General features: G+C 32.6%; 1 protein-coding gene across 22 annotated transcripts in view; it reads right to left on the bottom strand.

Annotated features, from left to right (window-relative positions):
• Positions 1-217: 217 nt before the first annotated feature.
• Positions 218-17245, bottom strand: part of RBM26 (RNA binding motif protein 26) — an 84843-nt gene continuing 67815 nt past the window's right edge. For 4 of the 22 annotated variants that reach the window (XM_057533041.1, XM_057533060.1, XM_057533052.1 and 1 more), the window contains 4 exons: positions 10635-10748; positions 7861-9018; positions 7161-7219; positions 221-3435 (listed from right to left, as the gene is read on the bottom strand). In XM_057533041.1, the coding sequence (XP_057389024.1) occupies positions 8929-9018; positions 10635-10748 (204 nt within the window). In that variant the 3' untranslated portion in view covers positions 221-3435; positions 7161-7219; positions 7861-8928. The other 18 variants (XM_057533058.1, XM_057533047.1, XM_057533061.1 and 15 more) reach the window with 12 other exon arrangements.

The following is a 17245-nucleotide window of genomic DNA, read 5'->3' as shown; positions in this document are numbered from 1 at the left end:
TAGATCAGGAGAAGAAATGTTCAGATGAAAACTGAAAATTATGGAGGGAAGTTCCAAAAACTTTCATTGGCCTTGGAAGTTGACAGTATAAGCACTTTATGTTTCTACTTGTGCAGTGCCCGAGGGCTGCAAGTTTTCCTTTCTATTCTATATTACTATAATTGATGCAAAATGCAAGACAATTTTAAAAAGTTAACAACTGCTTTTAGTAAGACTATTTTATTTTAAAATTTTTCAAAATATAAAAATAATAAACATTATGGATATTTAACAAACAAAACAACATAATTCAACTATAAATAATGAAAATGTTGACAACCTCACATAAACACGTAATACTATAAACATTCTAAGCATACAAGAGTAGTTTTCTAGTTCAAGTTTTACCATTTTCAGTTCAAGTTTTATTATCACTTTAAAAAATAAACAAAAAAAGCTGCTACAGCTTAACCAATTACTTTCGCTCCACTCAAAGAGCAGGGAATTTTCCCCCCATGCCAACACACATTCGTGAAATGGGATACTTATGGGCACAGGTATTAAAAACTGGAAGAATCCAGTCTCCAGACAAGAAAGAACTCCTTTGGTGTTTTTCGGTTCAACAATCCACAGAAATTGAGTTAAACTAAACCACTATTAAAGGAAATCTTGTGCCAGACATGTTGCGAAGTAACATCATACTCAAAACAGGTTCAGGATTCTGAGAATCAAAAGTAAACATCTATGAATGCTTTGCTGATACTTAAAAATTGTATCTTAAGAACATTCACTAAGGTGCTGGAATGAAGTCTTGCAGATGTAGAAAACAATCTGCACATTAACACAAAACTTGTACAATGTAAATAATACATCTCTTTAGAACTCATCAAATGTTCTATAAATATTTAAGAATTACCCTGCCTCCTGTTGAGTAAAAGACAGATGGGAATTTAAAGCAGAACAGGATTACACCATATTTTAGGACTAGAAAAGTTTTCCATTTGAAATGTGGGAAAACTGAGCCATGCTGAATGTATCATTTTTTAAATTCTAGTCATATTAATACCACTCCTTTTATCAAAAGAGCTAATGAAAAACTGAAGAAACTGTTTTCTTTTGGGGAAGCTGGACACAAATTAGTATAATGTCATTCTCCATCTTATCTTTAAATTATGGGATGTTTCTAATTGGCTGGGCTCTTTACCCGACTCACCACAGACCACTTTTATAATTATGCTGCTAGATTAGATTAAGTTATAAGCAATCATAGATTTAAGCCTAGCAAAGTCTAGATAACAGGTTGAAAAATGATATTGAAAGGTTTTGTAGCACCAATGACTTTTTCCTAAGACACTTGAGGGGCTGCATCACTTTAAAGTATTATTTATCTTGTAAACAAGACCAAAAATATTCAATTGATCTGTATTTTGAGCACAAATATTTATAAACTCTATTAAAAAAAAACAAATATAGCATGACTAGGGCAGCTAATAGTGTAAAATCTAAGTATATTGAAAAATATAAAGATATATAAAAGGCTTCCATAATGCAATCATGCAGAGGTAAACTGCTTCACTCAATTACACAAGTGATTCTGTACAGTTATCTACACATAGCTCCATAAGAATCCTCTTCAGGAAAATGAAATAATGAAAATCCCTATTTTTAATAAATAAACATATGGGAACTCAAATATGTACCTGACCTACCAGATCTCACAGCAATTTTCAAAAAGTACAATGATCTCAATGAGAATTAAATCATCTCGACTTCTCATTCCCAATGGCATGTTCAATTTATTTTGTTTTTAATTTAAAAGCAAGGGGCAGCAGGGGAGGAAGATGAGAAAATAAAATTGAGAGTGGTGGGATATGATCCACATCTATTAACCAACCAAAACTGTTAACAGCAAGTATGGTCTCTTCAGAGAATGTTCTTTGGGTTTTTAGCCCAGTAGGTTAGAACTATTCTATTACACAGGCAGAGAATCTTTCCTTAAAAAGAAAAAACTACTGAACTAATCTGGGAAAATATTTGTGAACTCCCAGCAGCTATATGTTTGTTCACAAATGTGAACTAAAAGAGAAGTCCAATTTTTAAAATGCCCTGTAGGCTGTAAGGTCATAATTATGTTAAGAAGACCTTCCTTTAAACCGAGCCTACATTAACCATGCTGTCTCCAACTAACATGGATCAAAACAGATAACTTCCATTATGTCTGACGGGTTCATTCTTTTTTTCATGAAGACAAATATAATGCATACTCAAGAAAAAGTGCTTGCAGAATAGTTAACTTTGTACAAAAAGGTGAAAATATGAGCATGGCTGAATGGAACTAAAAAAAAAAAAAAACAAGGGAGAAAAGAATCAAGTATAATTTGGACTTTTCTAATAAGAGTTGCTATCAAGTGTAACTTCTGACTTCTCAAATGCTAATGAGAATCTATGAAAGAATACTAAGAAATTAATTTTCTGAAAACTTTATGGTGCCCATTATAAAGAGGGTATTTTGGGTGAATATTTAGAATAAAATTTAATCACACTCTTTATAAATAATTCCAAGCCATATTGCTTATAAATAAATAATACGGACATACACCTTTTAAGGCAGGAAAACTAGTTTTAACAATGCTAGACACACACAACACTATTTCCCCTTGCTTTTAAAATTGTCTTGGTTGCAACTGAGGAAAATAAGGAAAAACTGTGTAAATCAGACATTTACTAGATATTTCTCAATATTTATAATCCACAGATCATTTTATACTACTTGAAAAGAAAGAAAATTATTCTCCTTGTTTATTTTGAAGAGTTAAGAATTTTTTTTTTAATTATTTGGAAAAAAAAAATTATTTGGGTAAGTGGCCTTGGCAGCGACTTCAATAAGCATATTCAGAAGAAACAGGCAAGTTATCACCATGTGAAAAAAGTATTTTACTAATTGTTCAAAATTATTTTAAGTGACTATCCTAACTCCAGAAATGTATCCTAAAAACCCAGGAAAATTAAAGCCAAACCAAGGTTTAACTTTTTAATCATTTTCATCATTCTAAATTGTTCATGCTAATGAACATAGTATCATGGCTTTATAGACTTCCTAGACACAATTTCAATTTGGCTGAGATTGAAAACTTATCTCATGTTAGGAAAACCAAGGGGATTTTCTTTTTTATCCTTCTTAGACTGTTTAAAAATAAATGGCTATAAAGGGGAGAAAACATTTAAGAATAAGGTCAGACAAAGCACACAGTCAGATTTACTTCTGGACTCAGATGTACCCTAAAAGAACTGTAAAGATAAAATGCTAATTATGGTACATGTAAACATCTATTCAAAATGATAAAGGGCAAACATAAAACGATAGTATCATATTATTATAACAGTCGTCTCCAGACAGGAACAGGTCTTGCTGTTGTAGTCACAAAGCTAAATTCAGGCAATGATGATCTCTCTCTGCTGGAAAAAGAGAAGATTATTAAAAAAACTGTGAAAACAGTAAATAAATCTAAAAACTGAATCATACCATACATTGACCTCCAATTTTTTAAAACATTAAATAAAATCTGAGAAAGGAATCAAAATGAAAGCTGCAGACAAATTTTGCAAAGATCAGCCTTGGGTTAAAATGATTTAACAAAACCTCTCTGCATCATGCTTCACTGAAACATTAAGCTGCAAAGATCACAGCTCTGCAACATGGTTACGATCTAAAACTTTTGATTAGGAAATGTCATAACTGACCACATAGTAAACTTTTATCAGTGTGGGTTGGCAAAGTAGTAATTTTAAGAAATCACGAACAAATTCCAAAATATTGATATAAAATAAAAGCAAGAACAATTGTCTTAAGTTTCCCAAGGACTTCATTTCCTTAAACTCCATGTGATAACCATTTCATTCTTCAATCACACTATATGACATAAAATACTATACTAAGCATAATGATGAACAACAAAAGTAAATAAAAAGGAACATATCAAAATGAGACAGTGGTTCGTATACAAAGGAAGACTAACTTGGATCATTGGGAAGATGAGAGGATGGATGAAGCAAAGTGACAGGGAGGGAGGGATGAGGAAGAAGCAAATATAATAAATTGATACAAAAAAGTAAAATAAAAATGCTTTTAATTATACTGAGTACATAATACTGATAAACTGCAAAAAGTTATTAACCAAATTAGGAATTTTTCTACTGAACAAGTATGAAATTTTTCTTTGAACAAGTTTTCATTAGAAATTACTGAGCATGTCAGTCATGTTCACGAAGGTTTCTTCCTTTCTTAGGTCTTTTAGATAGCTATTTTGGAAGATAATCTGCTGTCATCTGATAGGTATACAATGATCAGAGAGAAAAATCTACTCTTCTCTAAAAGCCTATATGCTATATACATACCTCAGAGCAACTAGCCAGTTCAAGAAGTTAACAAGAACAAGGTAGTTCCTGAGATCTGGGAAAAGGACATTTTCTTTCTGCCTTACAAATAGTGTATGCTGACGATTTATTCCTAGATTAAACTTCTGCTTTAATTATAGGGTTTCGGAAGAATGAGAAAAGCCCTGCGAAAGACCAAAAGGTGAACTAACCTAATAAGCCAGAACTTTATGCAGGACATTTTTGTTTTAAAGGCTAAAATACTTCTTGTAAGGGAAGAAAAAAGAAAATCTTACAAATATTTACATAAATTCTGGAAGGACTAAAACTGATTTTCTATAATTAGTTCACACTATAGGTAAGGGGAAAAAAGAAAGAAAATATAGACTGATAAAGTTTGTATAATACTCTACAATAGCCATTGATGTTTCAACATACCAAACAAGCAACTGTTTGCCTTCTTTTTGTAACCCTTAGAGCCAGTGATTAGTGTTCCAAGTAAGACTGAAAATACAGTCCCCATAAAACAGTTCTAGTAACAAGAAATTTCCTTCAATTAAGCTCAGCCATACTTTCTACAGGTAATCAGCTAAAACAGTGAAGTCTTATCTTTATAGTAAACTACTGTTTGATACATTTGATCATATTACAAAATAAAACAAGAGCTATGGAATACTCTCCCATTCATGCAACATGGTTTCATTAAATGCTTGAGTACTGGTTAAATACTATAATTAATTTTTAAATGTTACAATTATCCAATAACAGTTAAAGCAACACTGCTTATGTAGAGACATAAAATATTGAGTGAAATATGTAAAATGACAACTCAACCATCCCTTGAGGTAATCCTAATCAATCTTTTAAACCAATGATATATAATTTCCTTCAATTTTTTCCTGGAAAAAGTAGCTACCTACATCTCAATCCCTTTTTCACTCCCACCTCAGCCCAGATCTATACTACAGCAAAGAACTTGTTAGAACTGCCAAATTTAAAAGCGTGTATCAAGTTTCAGGTAGCATACTGTAATAAGAAAGAGTTTTCAACTTTAAGTTTGGAAGTGAAAGGAAAAGTTACAAGCAAGAAGAAAAAGTGTGAGTACAGAAGTTAATCTACACTTCCTAGGTTAAAAGGAATTTGGGTAGCAAAGGCAAACATTTGGGAACACTATATACAAAACTGTACCAAGTACACACTGTATGAATTATCATAACCAAATCTAAGTTGTTTCCACTGATAAGATGATAGAAACAGCAACAGCAACAACAGGTAGGGAGAATTGGCATAGATATGTTAAATTGTTTTAGATCAAACACTAGTATATCACCAGGGAAACTAAAGACGTGAAACAGACCTTAGAGATCATCTAGTCCAACCCCTTTCATTTTACAGACAACAAAACAACTCTGAATAAGTTAAGAGACTTGTCTAAGGCCAGAGAGTCAAGTTACAGAGCTAGGGACCAAAAGCTAAATCTCTTAACCCTTGTCCAGTACTCTACACTAGCTCATCTTCGGATATAAAAAATTAACGGGATGGACTAGATTAGTGGCTCTTGACATCTCTATTCTTACACACTGATAGAAACCAAAAGGTGATTTTACTCCTGAAGGGACAACATTTAATACTCCAAAATTTTAATAGCCTACTAATTGTTATAGAAATTCCACTAAGACTACGTGTATATTCCTCCATCAGTATCTGTAACCCCCACTGGTGCAATACTTAACAGTATCAATTGTTTACTAAGACGGTCCCAATGACTGAGAAGACCTTCAAGAGATATTTTTAGAAAATTGATAAGAATTAGCAAGGGAGGTAATTGTCACTCCATTGTTGGAGATTTAAATATGCATTCATCCATTAATTCATCCAACAAACAACTGAATGCCCACTATAAGCCAGGCTTTATGATAATCACTAGAGATAAAAAGATGAATAAGACATGGTCCCCTTCCTAGAGGAGCTTGTAATCTAGTGGGGAAGACAGACATATAAACCAGATAAATTATATTACAACATAAGTACTGTAACAGAGATATGAACAAAGTGCTGTGTTAAAAGGGATGGTTAAGGTATGAACTGGCTAATGACCAAGAAGTCTACTAATTTTGTGTAACAACTACCACATTTATTGTGAACACAATCTCATGACCAATCAATAATTAGGAAGGAGGTAGCAATGTAGAGGTTTAAAAAAAAGTTGGCACTGAAATCAGAATGCCTGCATTCAAATTTAGTCCTTCTACTTACTAGCTGTCACTTTGGGCAAGTCATTCCATCTCTATTAGCCTAAGTTTCCTTACCTGTAATATGGGAATTAACAACTACTTCAAAGGGATATCTTAAGTTTTAAATGAGAACACATGAAAGTACATGTAGAGTACTAGTATTTATAAACATACTCATTAATTTGAAAAAATCCAATGGCAATTTCATACTACGTAATATTTATAATTAAAATCATATTAATGATAATAAAAATATAATTATGGACCTAATGAATGTTGCTAATATTTAATCCCCATACTGCAGGACCCTATCAAAACATACTTGTCTTCTGATTCATTCAAAGCAACATGGTGTAAAACATTTTAATTTTAGGTTACTACAGAATTTAAGATTAGGGAAAGTGATTAGCTATTTATGGGTTTAAATAAATAGTATGTGATTTCAGTTACATTATAAGGGAATTTTACAATAATTGCAAAACATCATGCTAAAATTTACTAATCATATTATAAAGCCAAAAATCAGCATGGAGATTTAATTGGCCTTTGCAAGATTTTCTTTCTTTATAATACCTGTTTGGTGTAAAGAGAAGAAACGTGAGCCTCTGCCAATTTGGCATCTTTCACGACTACTAAAAAGAAAAGAAAACAAACTTACCTAATGAATCAGAATAGCACATAGTCAACATACAAGAGACTACATCAAAATATATCACAGCTCTAAGTAGAGTAAAGAAGTTTCAAGTAAAGTCACTATTTTGACAAAAGAAATCTGATAGTGAAATTTTAAATATAAACATGTGCATCAACTGCAAGCCATAACATTCCTATGAAATACTATTACCATCAAGAATATATATACAACTTTAACCCTAAGTGTGGGAAGAAAAGAAAAAGAGGAACAGCATCCACTAGCTACTCCATTGGCAAAAGACTATGGTGGTGAAATTACAGTCTGTGATTGTGAGGACCCCAGTATGGGAAGAAAGTAATTTTTTTTTTATGTGACTTTTAATATAATCACTATATTCTCAGGAGGGGTAGAACACTTGCAACCAAAAGGATAAACTGTAAAAGATAAATATGTAATCTCCCACCCTCCATTCTACAAAGAATGCATTTATTTCCTGGAAACTGCTGTATCAACTTTCAATGATCATGTTCACTTGTCAGAGAAAGCCACTTAAAAATCACAATATTGTTGCAAATGTCAAAGATTTTTTTATACAAGTATAGGAAATGCACACTTAAAATATCAGACTGGAACACTTACCAAACAGTGTTTTCCTAAAGTAGTATCTACAGTACATTTCTTTATTCATACATCTTCAAATGGTCAAGTTTTCTTTCATACATCCAAAATGTAATGTGATGTTTTCTTATTCACCAAATGTTAGCTCTACTTGAAGTCTGGTTCCAAACTAATCAGCCTGCTTTTAATTTAAGACATCTGTTGAAAGTTTATAGGATCAAACCAAACTGAAGTGGTATAAATTTTAAACAATGGATTGAACATTATTGTAAAGGTACTAGTAACCATTATTATTATTAAGAATAAGTTAGTGATTATAGCTCCTTTTGTGATAATTGGGGGGAAGGGTAGATCACCATCTGGAATGGTCTATTTAACTTTTTTTTTTCTTTTCTTTTTTTTTTTTCTTTTTTTAAATCAAGGAACATTGTCTTTTTTTTTTGTCATTGCTTTTTTCTTTTCTTTTCTTTTCAAGAGACCATTCCACTTTATTTTTAACATCTGAATGCATAAGGACTCAAATGCAAAGCAGTCATACACCGTTATCATTAAAACCCATATGGTAAAATACATACACAAGTCCAACAAAAGGCTAATACATAGTAAAGCCTAAGCATACTACTATGTAATATTATGAATACATAACTTGGAGACTTTAGTTAGAGTACTATGTTACCTACTCATTTTTGAAAACATTCATTAAGATTTTAAATGCAAATTCATTCCTTATTTGGAGTAAAACAAAATCCTCTAAGTTATAACAAGTATTGGTCATTAAGTCTTCAGACCTATTCATTAAATTACAAAGAACCCAAAGAATTTTGTAATGTTCAGTAGAAGTATGTAATAAAAACATTGCATATGTCTAGTGTGATGTCTTTACCAATTGTTTACTGAAATAAAACGCAAACATCAATCTTTCAAAATACAGGATTCAGAAGGTAGTTTTCTTCTCTTTTGTCTATTTGTGAAATTCATCTTCATCACATTTTACCAAAAATTATTTTTACAAATATGTAAAAGTACATTAGATAATACTAATGAAACACAGGTAGAGTTCTATCATATGCAGATCAATGATCAGTCAAATCATCTTCTCCAAGAGCGAGATTCATTGTCCTCTTCTTCTTCATCATCATCTTGAAGTAATGAGTCATCCACCAAAGACTCTTCCTGAAACTTTAGGTTAAAATGCATTTAGGAATTTACCCAAAAAAAAAAAAAAAAAAAAGAAAAGAAAAAAGGTGACACTTTTAAACACTGATTACTCTCAACAGAGTCGAATACAAACGGTATTTCTATAGCTAGAACATTCAAGAAACAAAGAAAAGCAATCTTCACTCAATGGTTTCTCAATACTATCTATTCTATCGCTTGCACCAAATAGACACTAAAAAAATATCAAAGTAAGCCTTTGTACATGCCGTTTTTCCTGCCTCTCTTTATCAAATTATGCCATCTTCTATACCTACAAAACATTGCTCCACACTTTTTTTTTAAAGAAAACATCAATAAGTCTTCTCTGACACTAAATCAACCAACAGTTTGAATAAAGTTTATCAATATTTATATTTTTCTGCTGTATGTAACAAACATTTTCTTTTATAGCATTCTTTTCTTTTCCCCATTCCCTTCATAAAAGCTTCTCAGACTACTTTTCAAACTTTTCAAAATACCTAATACCAGGAGCTCTCCTGCTTTTCTCCCCATTCAATTCAAACTCATGGAAGGACAAAGGTATAATCTAAAATATAAAATGACAAATCATGTATATGAGTTTCAAAATACACATTTTATTCTTGCATTTGACTATGGATATGTATAACAGCCTTGAATGCTCTTCAAACAAATGAAGTGCCATTATGAAAATCTAACCAAGGTAAAACATGGACCCATTTAGTTTCCCCACCTTACCTTTCATTCCTTAACCTCCTCAACTTTTTCCTACAGCTTACTTCATGATTAAACAAAACAGAGTTGCTTATCTTTAGGTTTTTGGTTTCAAAGGGCTCTCCACTTCACTGTTCTTCATGCTCCCACCTCTCAGCCATCAGACTACCTGCTGTTACCCAAGAAAAAATGTACTCTTCCACACCTATACCTCTGCCATTTAAAATGCCTCTCTCAACTATACTCCCAGTCCCAGCTCTTGGTTATGAAAAGCTTTTTGATCACTCAGAGTTCAGCTCCACTGTCACCACCTCCTTCAAGATTCTTCTGGAAAGAAACAATCACTCCTTCCTCTGGGTTCCCACAGCATATTGTTCAAATCTTTATTTACCATATCAGTCTGCCTTTTATTATAATTAGTTTCTTATGTGTCTGTCACCACCCCCTTTTCCATATTATAAGCTCCTTGATAACAGGGACCGTGTCTTATTCATTTTTGTGCCTATCACAGTATCTACCATATAGCAGGCATTCATTCTAATGAACTAAAATGATAAGAATTAAAATGAAACCTGAAATGTTAATAAAGCAACTGAATAGAATATATACTCTAAAACTTAAAATATCACAAGATTTCCTGTGGATAAAAATCTAATGAATAATTAATGTTTTCTAAGAGTAAATGAAAACTGAGTATATATATGATTTTCATATATTCTTTTAGGATTAACAATCCACAGTTCTCATTAATACATAAAATTTAAAGTTGTCTGCATTTATCTGATATCCCCTGCCTGGAGATGGCTCAGGAATAAAAGTTTTATGTTAAAATCACAGCCATAAAATCACATTTTATATAAAAATGTAAACATTTAAGGGTAAAAACAAGTGGAAAAAAAACATACTTCCTCTTCATCAGGTTCAACTTCTTCTGTTTCAACAGCTGAAATATTAGTTATTGGTTTATTCCAAGCCAGTTTTAGATCCTGCCCTTTGAAACGAGCTCCATGAACTGCAGCCTAAAACAATTAAGAACATTGGAATATAGAACATTAATAATTTGTAAGGAAAAAAATGAAATGTTATAGTACCTAATATTTAGATTAAATTAGCTAAACACAAGTGAAAGACAGTTGTCTATTTTTGCTTTGTGGTTTACTTCTTTATTTACTATTTATTATTGCAATTTATAATGTACTTTATATTGTTATTTACTTCTAAAACCAGCCTAGTGTTTGTAAATTCCTTTATAAAAAGAAAACAGGAACAATTTCTCATAATCGAGTAGAGCTATTTCACTACTGGCCAATATCTGACTAGAAGAACTATGTCTCCATGTCTATAGTAAAAGGATAACTGCTACTCAAGGCAACAATCTCAAAGCACTTCAAGATTCTGGCTGTAGATCTTAATTCTTGTTAATTCACAAATGGCTCATATAATAACTAGAAACTAGAAACCTTTAACAAATATAAGAATAATTTTGCATGTGTATTTTTAAATTACATCAAATAATCACAAAATACCATACAATGTCTGATGTATCACTATTACAAATTATAAATATTTTGTATATGTTAAAATGCAAAATGAAGAAGAAAAAAACAAACAAAAACCCTGAACTTTTTCTATTGAAAACTAAAGCACTTCCCTACAAAGCTTTCAGACCTGCATATGGTAAAACTGAGTAAACAGTCAAGTCTAAGTACTTGTTACATTAAATGGCTGGTTTAGAAAGAATGCTTTCAAATTAAAGTAATGTGAACTAACATAAATCAATGTTAGCAACATACCAAAATAACTCATAGTCACAAAAGATTTATAGCACAATCTCAAAGTACAGCATAATGTGAAATGTAGAAACAATTACATGTTCAATGACATTTGACTATGAGTTGCGTGATATTAAAGTCCCCAGGTATAAATTTTAAACCTGCACATATAAATTTATGATAAATTTAAAATATTTCATGCCTATTAAAATGCAGCTCAGGAGTTTTTAGTCCATGACCCTATCATGTCATATAACTAAAAAATTTTAAGTACTTATATATAATATTTAAGGCCAGAAACAAATTGTAATTTTTTTGAAGCTATAACTATTACATAAAAATATATTCCTTTAAGGAATTCCAATTGTCTCATGCAAAATGTCTACTCATAAAACTCATGTTTTCATCCAGCTAAAAAAGGCAAAAAATGTAAGTGATGTTTTTTTGTAGTAAGTTCTTCAAAAATTTCTTATGGGGACTTCCCTGGTGGTGCAGTGGTTAAGAATCCGCCTGACAATGCAGGGGACACGGGTTCGAGCCCTGGTCCGGGAACAACCGACATGCCGCGGAGCAATGAAGCCCATGCATCACAACTACTGAGCCTGTGCTCTAGAGCCCACAAATCACAACTACTGCAGCCTGCGTGCCTAGAGCCGTGCTCCGCAACAAGAGAAGCCACCATAATGAGAAGTCTGTGCACCACAACAAAGAGTAGCCCCTGCTCGCCACAACTAGAGAAAGCCCGCGTGCAGTAACGAAGACCCAACGCAGCCATACATACATACATACATAAATTTATTTACTTATATATTAAAAAAAAATTCCTTATGACCTAATTTTGTAAATCTCTATATTTAGCACACACTTCAAATTTATAAGGTGAATCTACAACTCTCTCAAGTTTTAATTTTAAAATTATTTACTGGATGCTATCATCCAGGCTCTGTTGTTCCATTTACAGAGCATAGGCAGAGTAGATTTAGCATAAATCTAAGGGTCCTAGGATTTTTAGAATGCTAAATGAGCTCTGGTTTCAACTTCAAGTCATCAGCTACATTAGCTCCTAACAAGAGAGGCAGCCTGACCTTTGAAGCTTTGAAGCCAGGCACTGACTTCTCCCCTCTAGTTATGCATGTCCTAGATGGCACCTTCTTCCACTATAAGGCTGTTTCATCTACATTGAAAATCTGTTGTTTACAGTAGCCACCTTCAGTATCTTAGCAAGATCTTCTGGATAACGCACTGCAGCTTCTATATTGGCACTTCCGTTTTTATATTACAATGACAGCTTCTTTCCTTAAAACTCATGAACCAACCTCTGCTAGCTTCAAACTTTTCCTCTGAAGCTTCCTCATCTCTCTCAGCCTTCACAAAATTGAAGACAGTTAAGGCTTTGCTCTGGATTAGACTTTGGCTTAAGGGGATGTTGTGGTTGGTTTGATATTCTATCCAGACCACTAAAACTTTCTCCATATCAGCAATAAGGCTATTTCATTTTCTTATCATTCATGTGTTCACTGGAGTAGCACTTTCAACTTCCTTCAAGAACTTTTCCTTTGCATTCACAACTTGAATAACTGGTGCAAGAGGCCTAGCTTTCATCCTATCTTGGCTTTTGACATGCCTTCCTCACTAAGCTTAATCATTTCTAGCTTTTGATTTAAAGTGAGAGATGTGTGACTCTTCCTTTCGCTTGAACGCTTAGAGGCCACTGCAGGGTTATCAACTGGCCTCATTTCAATGTTGTTTTATCTCAGGGAATAGGGAGGCCTGAGGAGAGGGAGAGAGATGGGGAATGACTGGTCAGTGGGAGCAGTCAGAACACACATTGATTGATTAAATTTGCTGTCTTATATGGGCATGGTTTGTGGTGCCCCCAAATAACCACAGATCACCAGAACAAATATAATAAGAAGAAGAAAGTTTGGAATATTGCAAAAATTACCAAATGTGATACATACAGTGAGAAAATGCTATTGGAAAAATGGCGCTGACAGACTTGCATAATGCAGGACTGCCACAAACCTTCAATTTGTTAAAACAAACAAACAATATCTGCAAATTGCAGTAAAGCAAAGCACAATAAAACAAGGTATACCTGTATACGTGTGTGTTTAAAAACCATATAGTACAGAATTAAATGGGAAATATCAGTAGGATGTGTATGTATATGTGCACGTGTCTATATGAACCTATGCATTTTTTCCCCACTCCCAGCTCTTACCACTGAAAAAGATTAGTTATAGTAACAAACTCAGTAGTAATGAGCACCCCTAGTACTCAGATTGTGGTCTTTAAATACCTTTCCCAGTAAAAAGAACCAGAGCTCCTTAGAGAAATGGCCAGTTCCTGGTCTGGAAGAGAAAATTTATAAGACGAACCTAGAACACCTTTTCATACCAGAAAGCAGAGAAAGTATCATAACCCACTAGAGTCCTGTCAAAAGAACTCAGAAACAAACCTATATACTAGCCACTAGCCAAAGATGGGACATCAATAACTGAGAACAATGGATCAATACCCATGAAATGTTTAAATCTATGAATTTATAATTCCACAATACCAATCAAGTTAAATCAAAATATGAATCTTATTCTGGATCCTTAAAGGAAGTAAGTAAAATATTTATAAGAAAACCAGAGAAATGTAAATGCTGCTATTTGGTAATACTTAAGAAATATTAATCATTTTTAGGTGCGATAATAGTATTGTTTTATTTTTTTAAGGCTCTAATATTGAGAGAACAGGTTCAGTATAAACACTGAAAGGTTTACAGCTGAAATGATATGATGACTGGGAATGGCTCCAAAATAAGGAGGCAGAGGGTTGTTAGTGGGTGGAATACAGACAAAATAAGATTGGCCATAAGTGGATAATTGCTGAAGCTTGATGATGAGTGTGTAGAGGTTCATTTTACAATTTTCTCTCATTTCTATGCTTTGAAGTGTAAATAAGAAGTCTGTTTAAAAGCTGAAGCATTTTATTCATAGGCTTGCTCTAGACATTTGCCTATTTAGTCTTGCACAGTCATTCAAAGTTTGTACCATATTAGGACGCAAGGAAAGCAGGCATACACAGTGACAGAAGAAAAAATTTTAAAAAAGGCTTTGAAGACCTGACAAATGAAGGAAGAAAAAAAAAGTATGAAAAGTAGTTATGAGGTAGGTTCCATATCTTACATGGAAAATGATTCTGGAAACAATTAACATTTGGAAAAGGCTGGATTAAGCAAAATTAAACAGGTGTGTTTGCCTTTTGCCTTTTCAAGTCATTGAGATTATAATTCTAAATTGAATATACAAAATGCAGCTCTTCATAAATTTACTGACAAGAGAATCCTTTGCTAGAGGAGCTCCTATAGAACCAGTGTTCTGTTAAAAACACTGTGGGGAAATCTGACCTAAGGCCAGAAGAGCTAAAGCTGCAAGCCTAGTGTATCTAACTTTTTTTTAGTAACCATAACGATAAAACTATCTATAAAAGAAGGTTAAAACCAAGTTTATTAATGTTTGTAATAACCACAGTATACAAGGTTTAGGCAGGAGTTACATTAAAGGACCACAAAAACATGTAAAATCTGATCTTTAGAACTTATAGGGAAAGACTACATGGCCACTGTCTCACAAGCTTCAGACTTAGATTTACTAATTCTCATAGCACAGTGCCCATCACATAGCAATACTTAGTAACCATTAAGTAAATCAGCAAGAACACACACACAAAGACTGTGAGATACATGATTTGATTTCTCTTGACTGAATCCACTTATACATTTACTTCTTGCTGTAAATTTACTATTTACTCAGTCAGCCCCATAACGTCTACTCTTCATGTTGCACTATCCTCTATGAATCCAATTTTGTGCTTCTATCTTCAGGTCTAAAGAATGAGAGTTTTGAAATCACTCTATCTTGTTTGTATTCAGTTTCACTGATTTACCAATCAATTCTCATTCTTAAACACACACACACACAAATATTAAAAATAGCTAACATTAAGAGGATTTACTATGTTCCAGGCACTGTTCTAAGTATACAAGTTTTGAATCAGTGAATCCACACAACTACTGGGAATTGAGGCATGGGTGTCAAAAACGCAACAGTAGAACAAGATTCTCTTTCTTTTTGATATAAAAAGCTATATACCCTCTTTGAGTCTGTGACTGTAGAGTTTCATCTTTGCGACTGATTCTTATAAAATAGGAACTTAACTATTCCTATTCTAAAACTGGATCCTGGTTTCTTACAAAAGTATAGGAACAAGTCAGAGTAGGAAAACTAACATTCTAACCAGTCATGGGAAGAGGTTACTTTTTTCTGTCCTGTGTGGGTACTTATGCACCTTTAGTACATTAGGGGTGGTGAAAGACAAATTGGAAAACAGAAAATAAAGCAGCAGGATCCATCTTCTAACTAACCAGAATCAAACCTTAATCATCTTAACCTAAAGCTAAAATGGTTCTGTTTATATTATTACTCCTTAAAATACTTCAATCTCTTTTCTGAGGAAAATTTCTTACTTTTCAGTCATATTTGAATGTCTTGATTATCTTATTCCTGTACTTTCCTTTGAAGTATTATGTATCTATTGACTTAAGGAAATAGACATACATTCAGTCATCTAATACAATGATTCAGAAATTATGAACAATGAAATATTTGGAAATAAACATTAGTAAAGGTTTACAATTTTCTTTTCTTGGGAAGGACTATCCTTTACCTTGAGTTTATATCCACCTACATTTGGTATTAAATTTTTCTTTATTTTATATAATGATGGTGATGGTACAATTTTTTTTGTACTTTTTAAGCATTCTTCCTTGACAAAATTAAACACTGGCAACCTAATGTCAAACACACTAGTTTTTAAATTCCTAAACCTCACTGTTCCCTAAAATCCAGAAGTTTGAAAAACACTATTTTAGCCTATATTCTGCTTGTATAAGATTAGCTTCAACTTAATTTTCTATCCTCTTCTAAAATAGAATGTTACAAAATTTTAAGAAATTTTTTTGGCTTAAGGAAATGTTTATGTTTAACAACTTCTATAACCTAATTCCAAATGTTTATCCTAGCAATGGTAGTTGTTCCTTTTAGTTTGTTAAGTAAATCCAACTAAAATGGTATTTACCCTGAAAAGCTAACTCTCATCAGATCTAACTTAAGCTAAGTTATTCTGCCACTTATTCAACCTTCATATAATTCACTGTTAAAATCTTTCTTTATACATTAACCCCTGGCCTTTGAAATGACTGCTATTCATATGGAAGATATATACATAGTATAAAAATATATATTAAAATTTACATCTGAGATAGAAAAAGCAAAACCCAAGAAGATATACGTCAACAGGTCCTACTTATCTACTTATCAAAAGCAAAACATCCAAAAATTATTTAAGAGGCAGGAGGGTTTTTTTTTTTTCCCCTCAGCCACATAAGTAAACAGGGACAAGTAGTAATATATATTTTTAAAGTAGTTACTAAATTCACAAACTTGTAATACTGTAACCATTTGAACATAACAATTACCATTGTTTTATAATAAGACTACTTCCTAGAAAATAAATAGAACATAAAAAGATGGTACTCAAGCTACCTATCCAACATTACACTGAAAACTGTCACTGAAGCTGTCATTTAAAGGAGGCTCATTCTTAACTTATATTCAACAATACCTCTCAGAGAAAACTTGATCAAAAATCTACTTTTTCAATATAACATGTATACATATAAGCTTATAAGA

Source organism: Balaenoptera acutorostrata, chromosome 18, assembly GCF_949987535.1.
Source record: "Balaenoptera acutorostrata chromosome 18, mBalAcu1.1, whole genome shotgun sequence".
NCBI classification, from domain to species: Eukaryota; Metazoa; Chordata; class Mammalia; order Artiodactyla; family Balaenopteridae; genus Balaenoptera; species Balaenoptera acutorostrata.
This window is presented reverse-complemented; position numbering and strand designations above follow the sequence as displayed.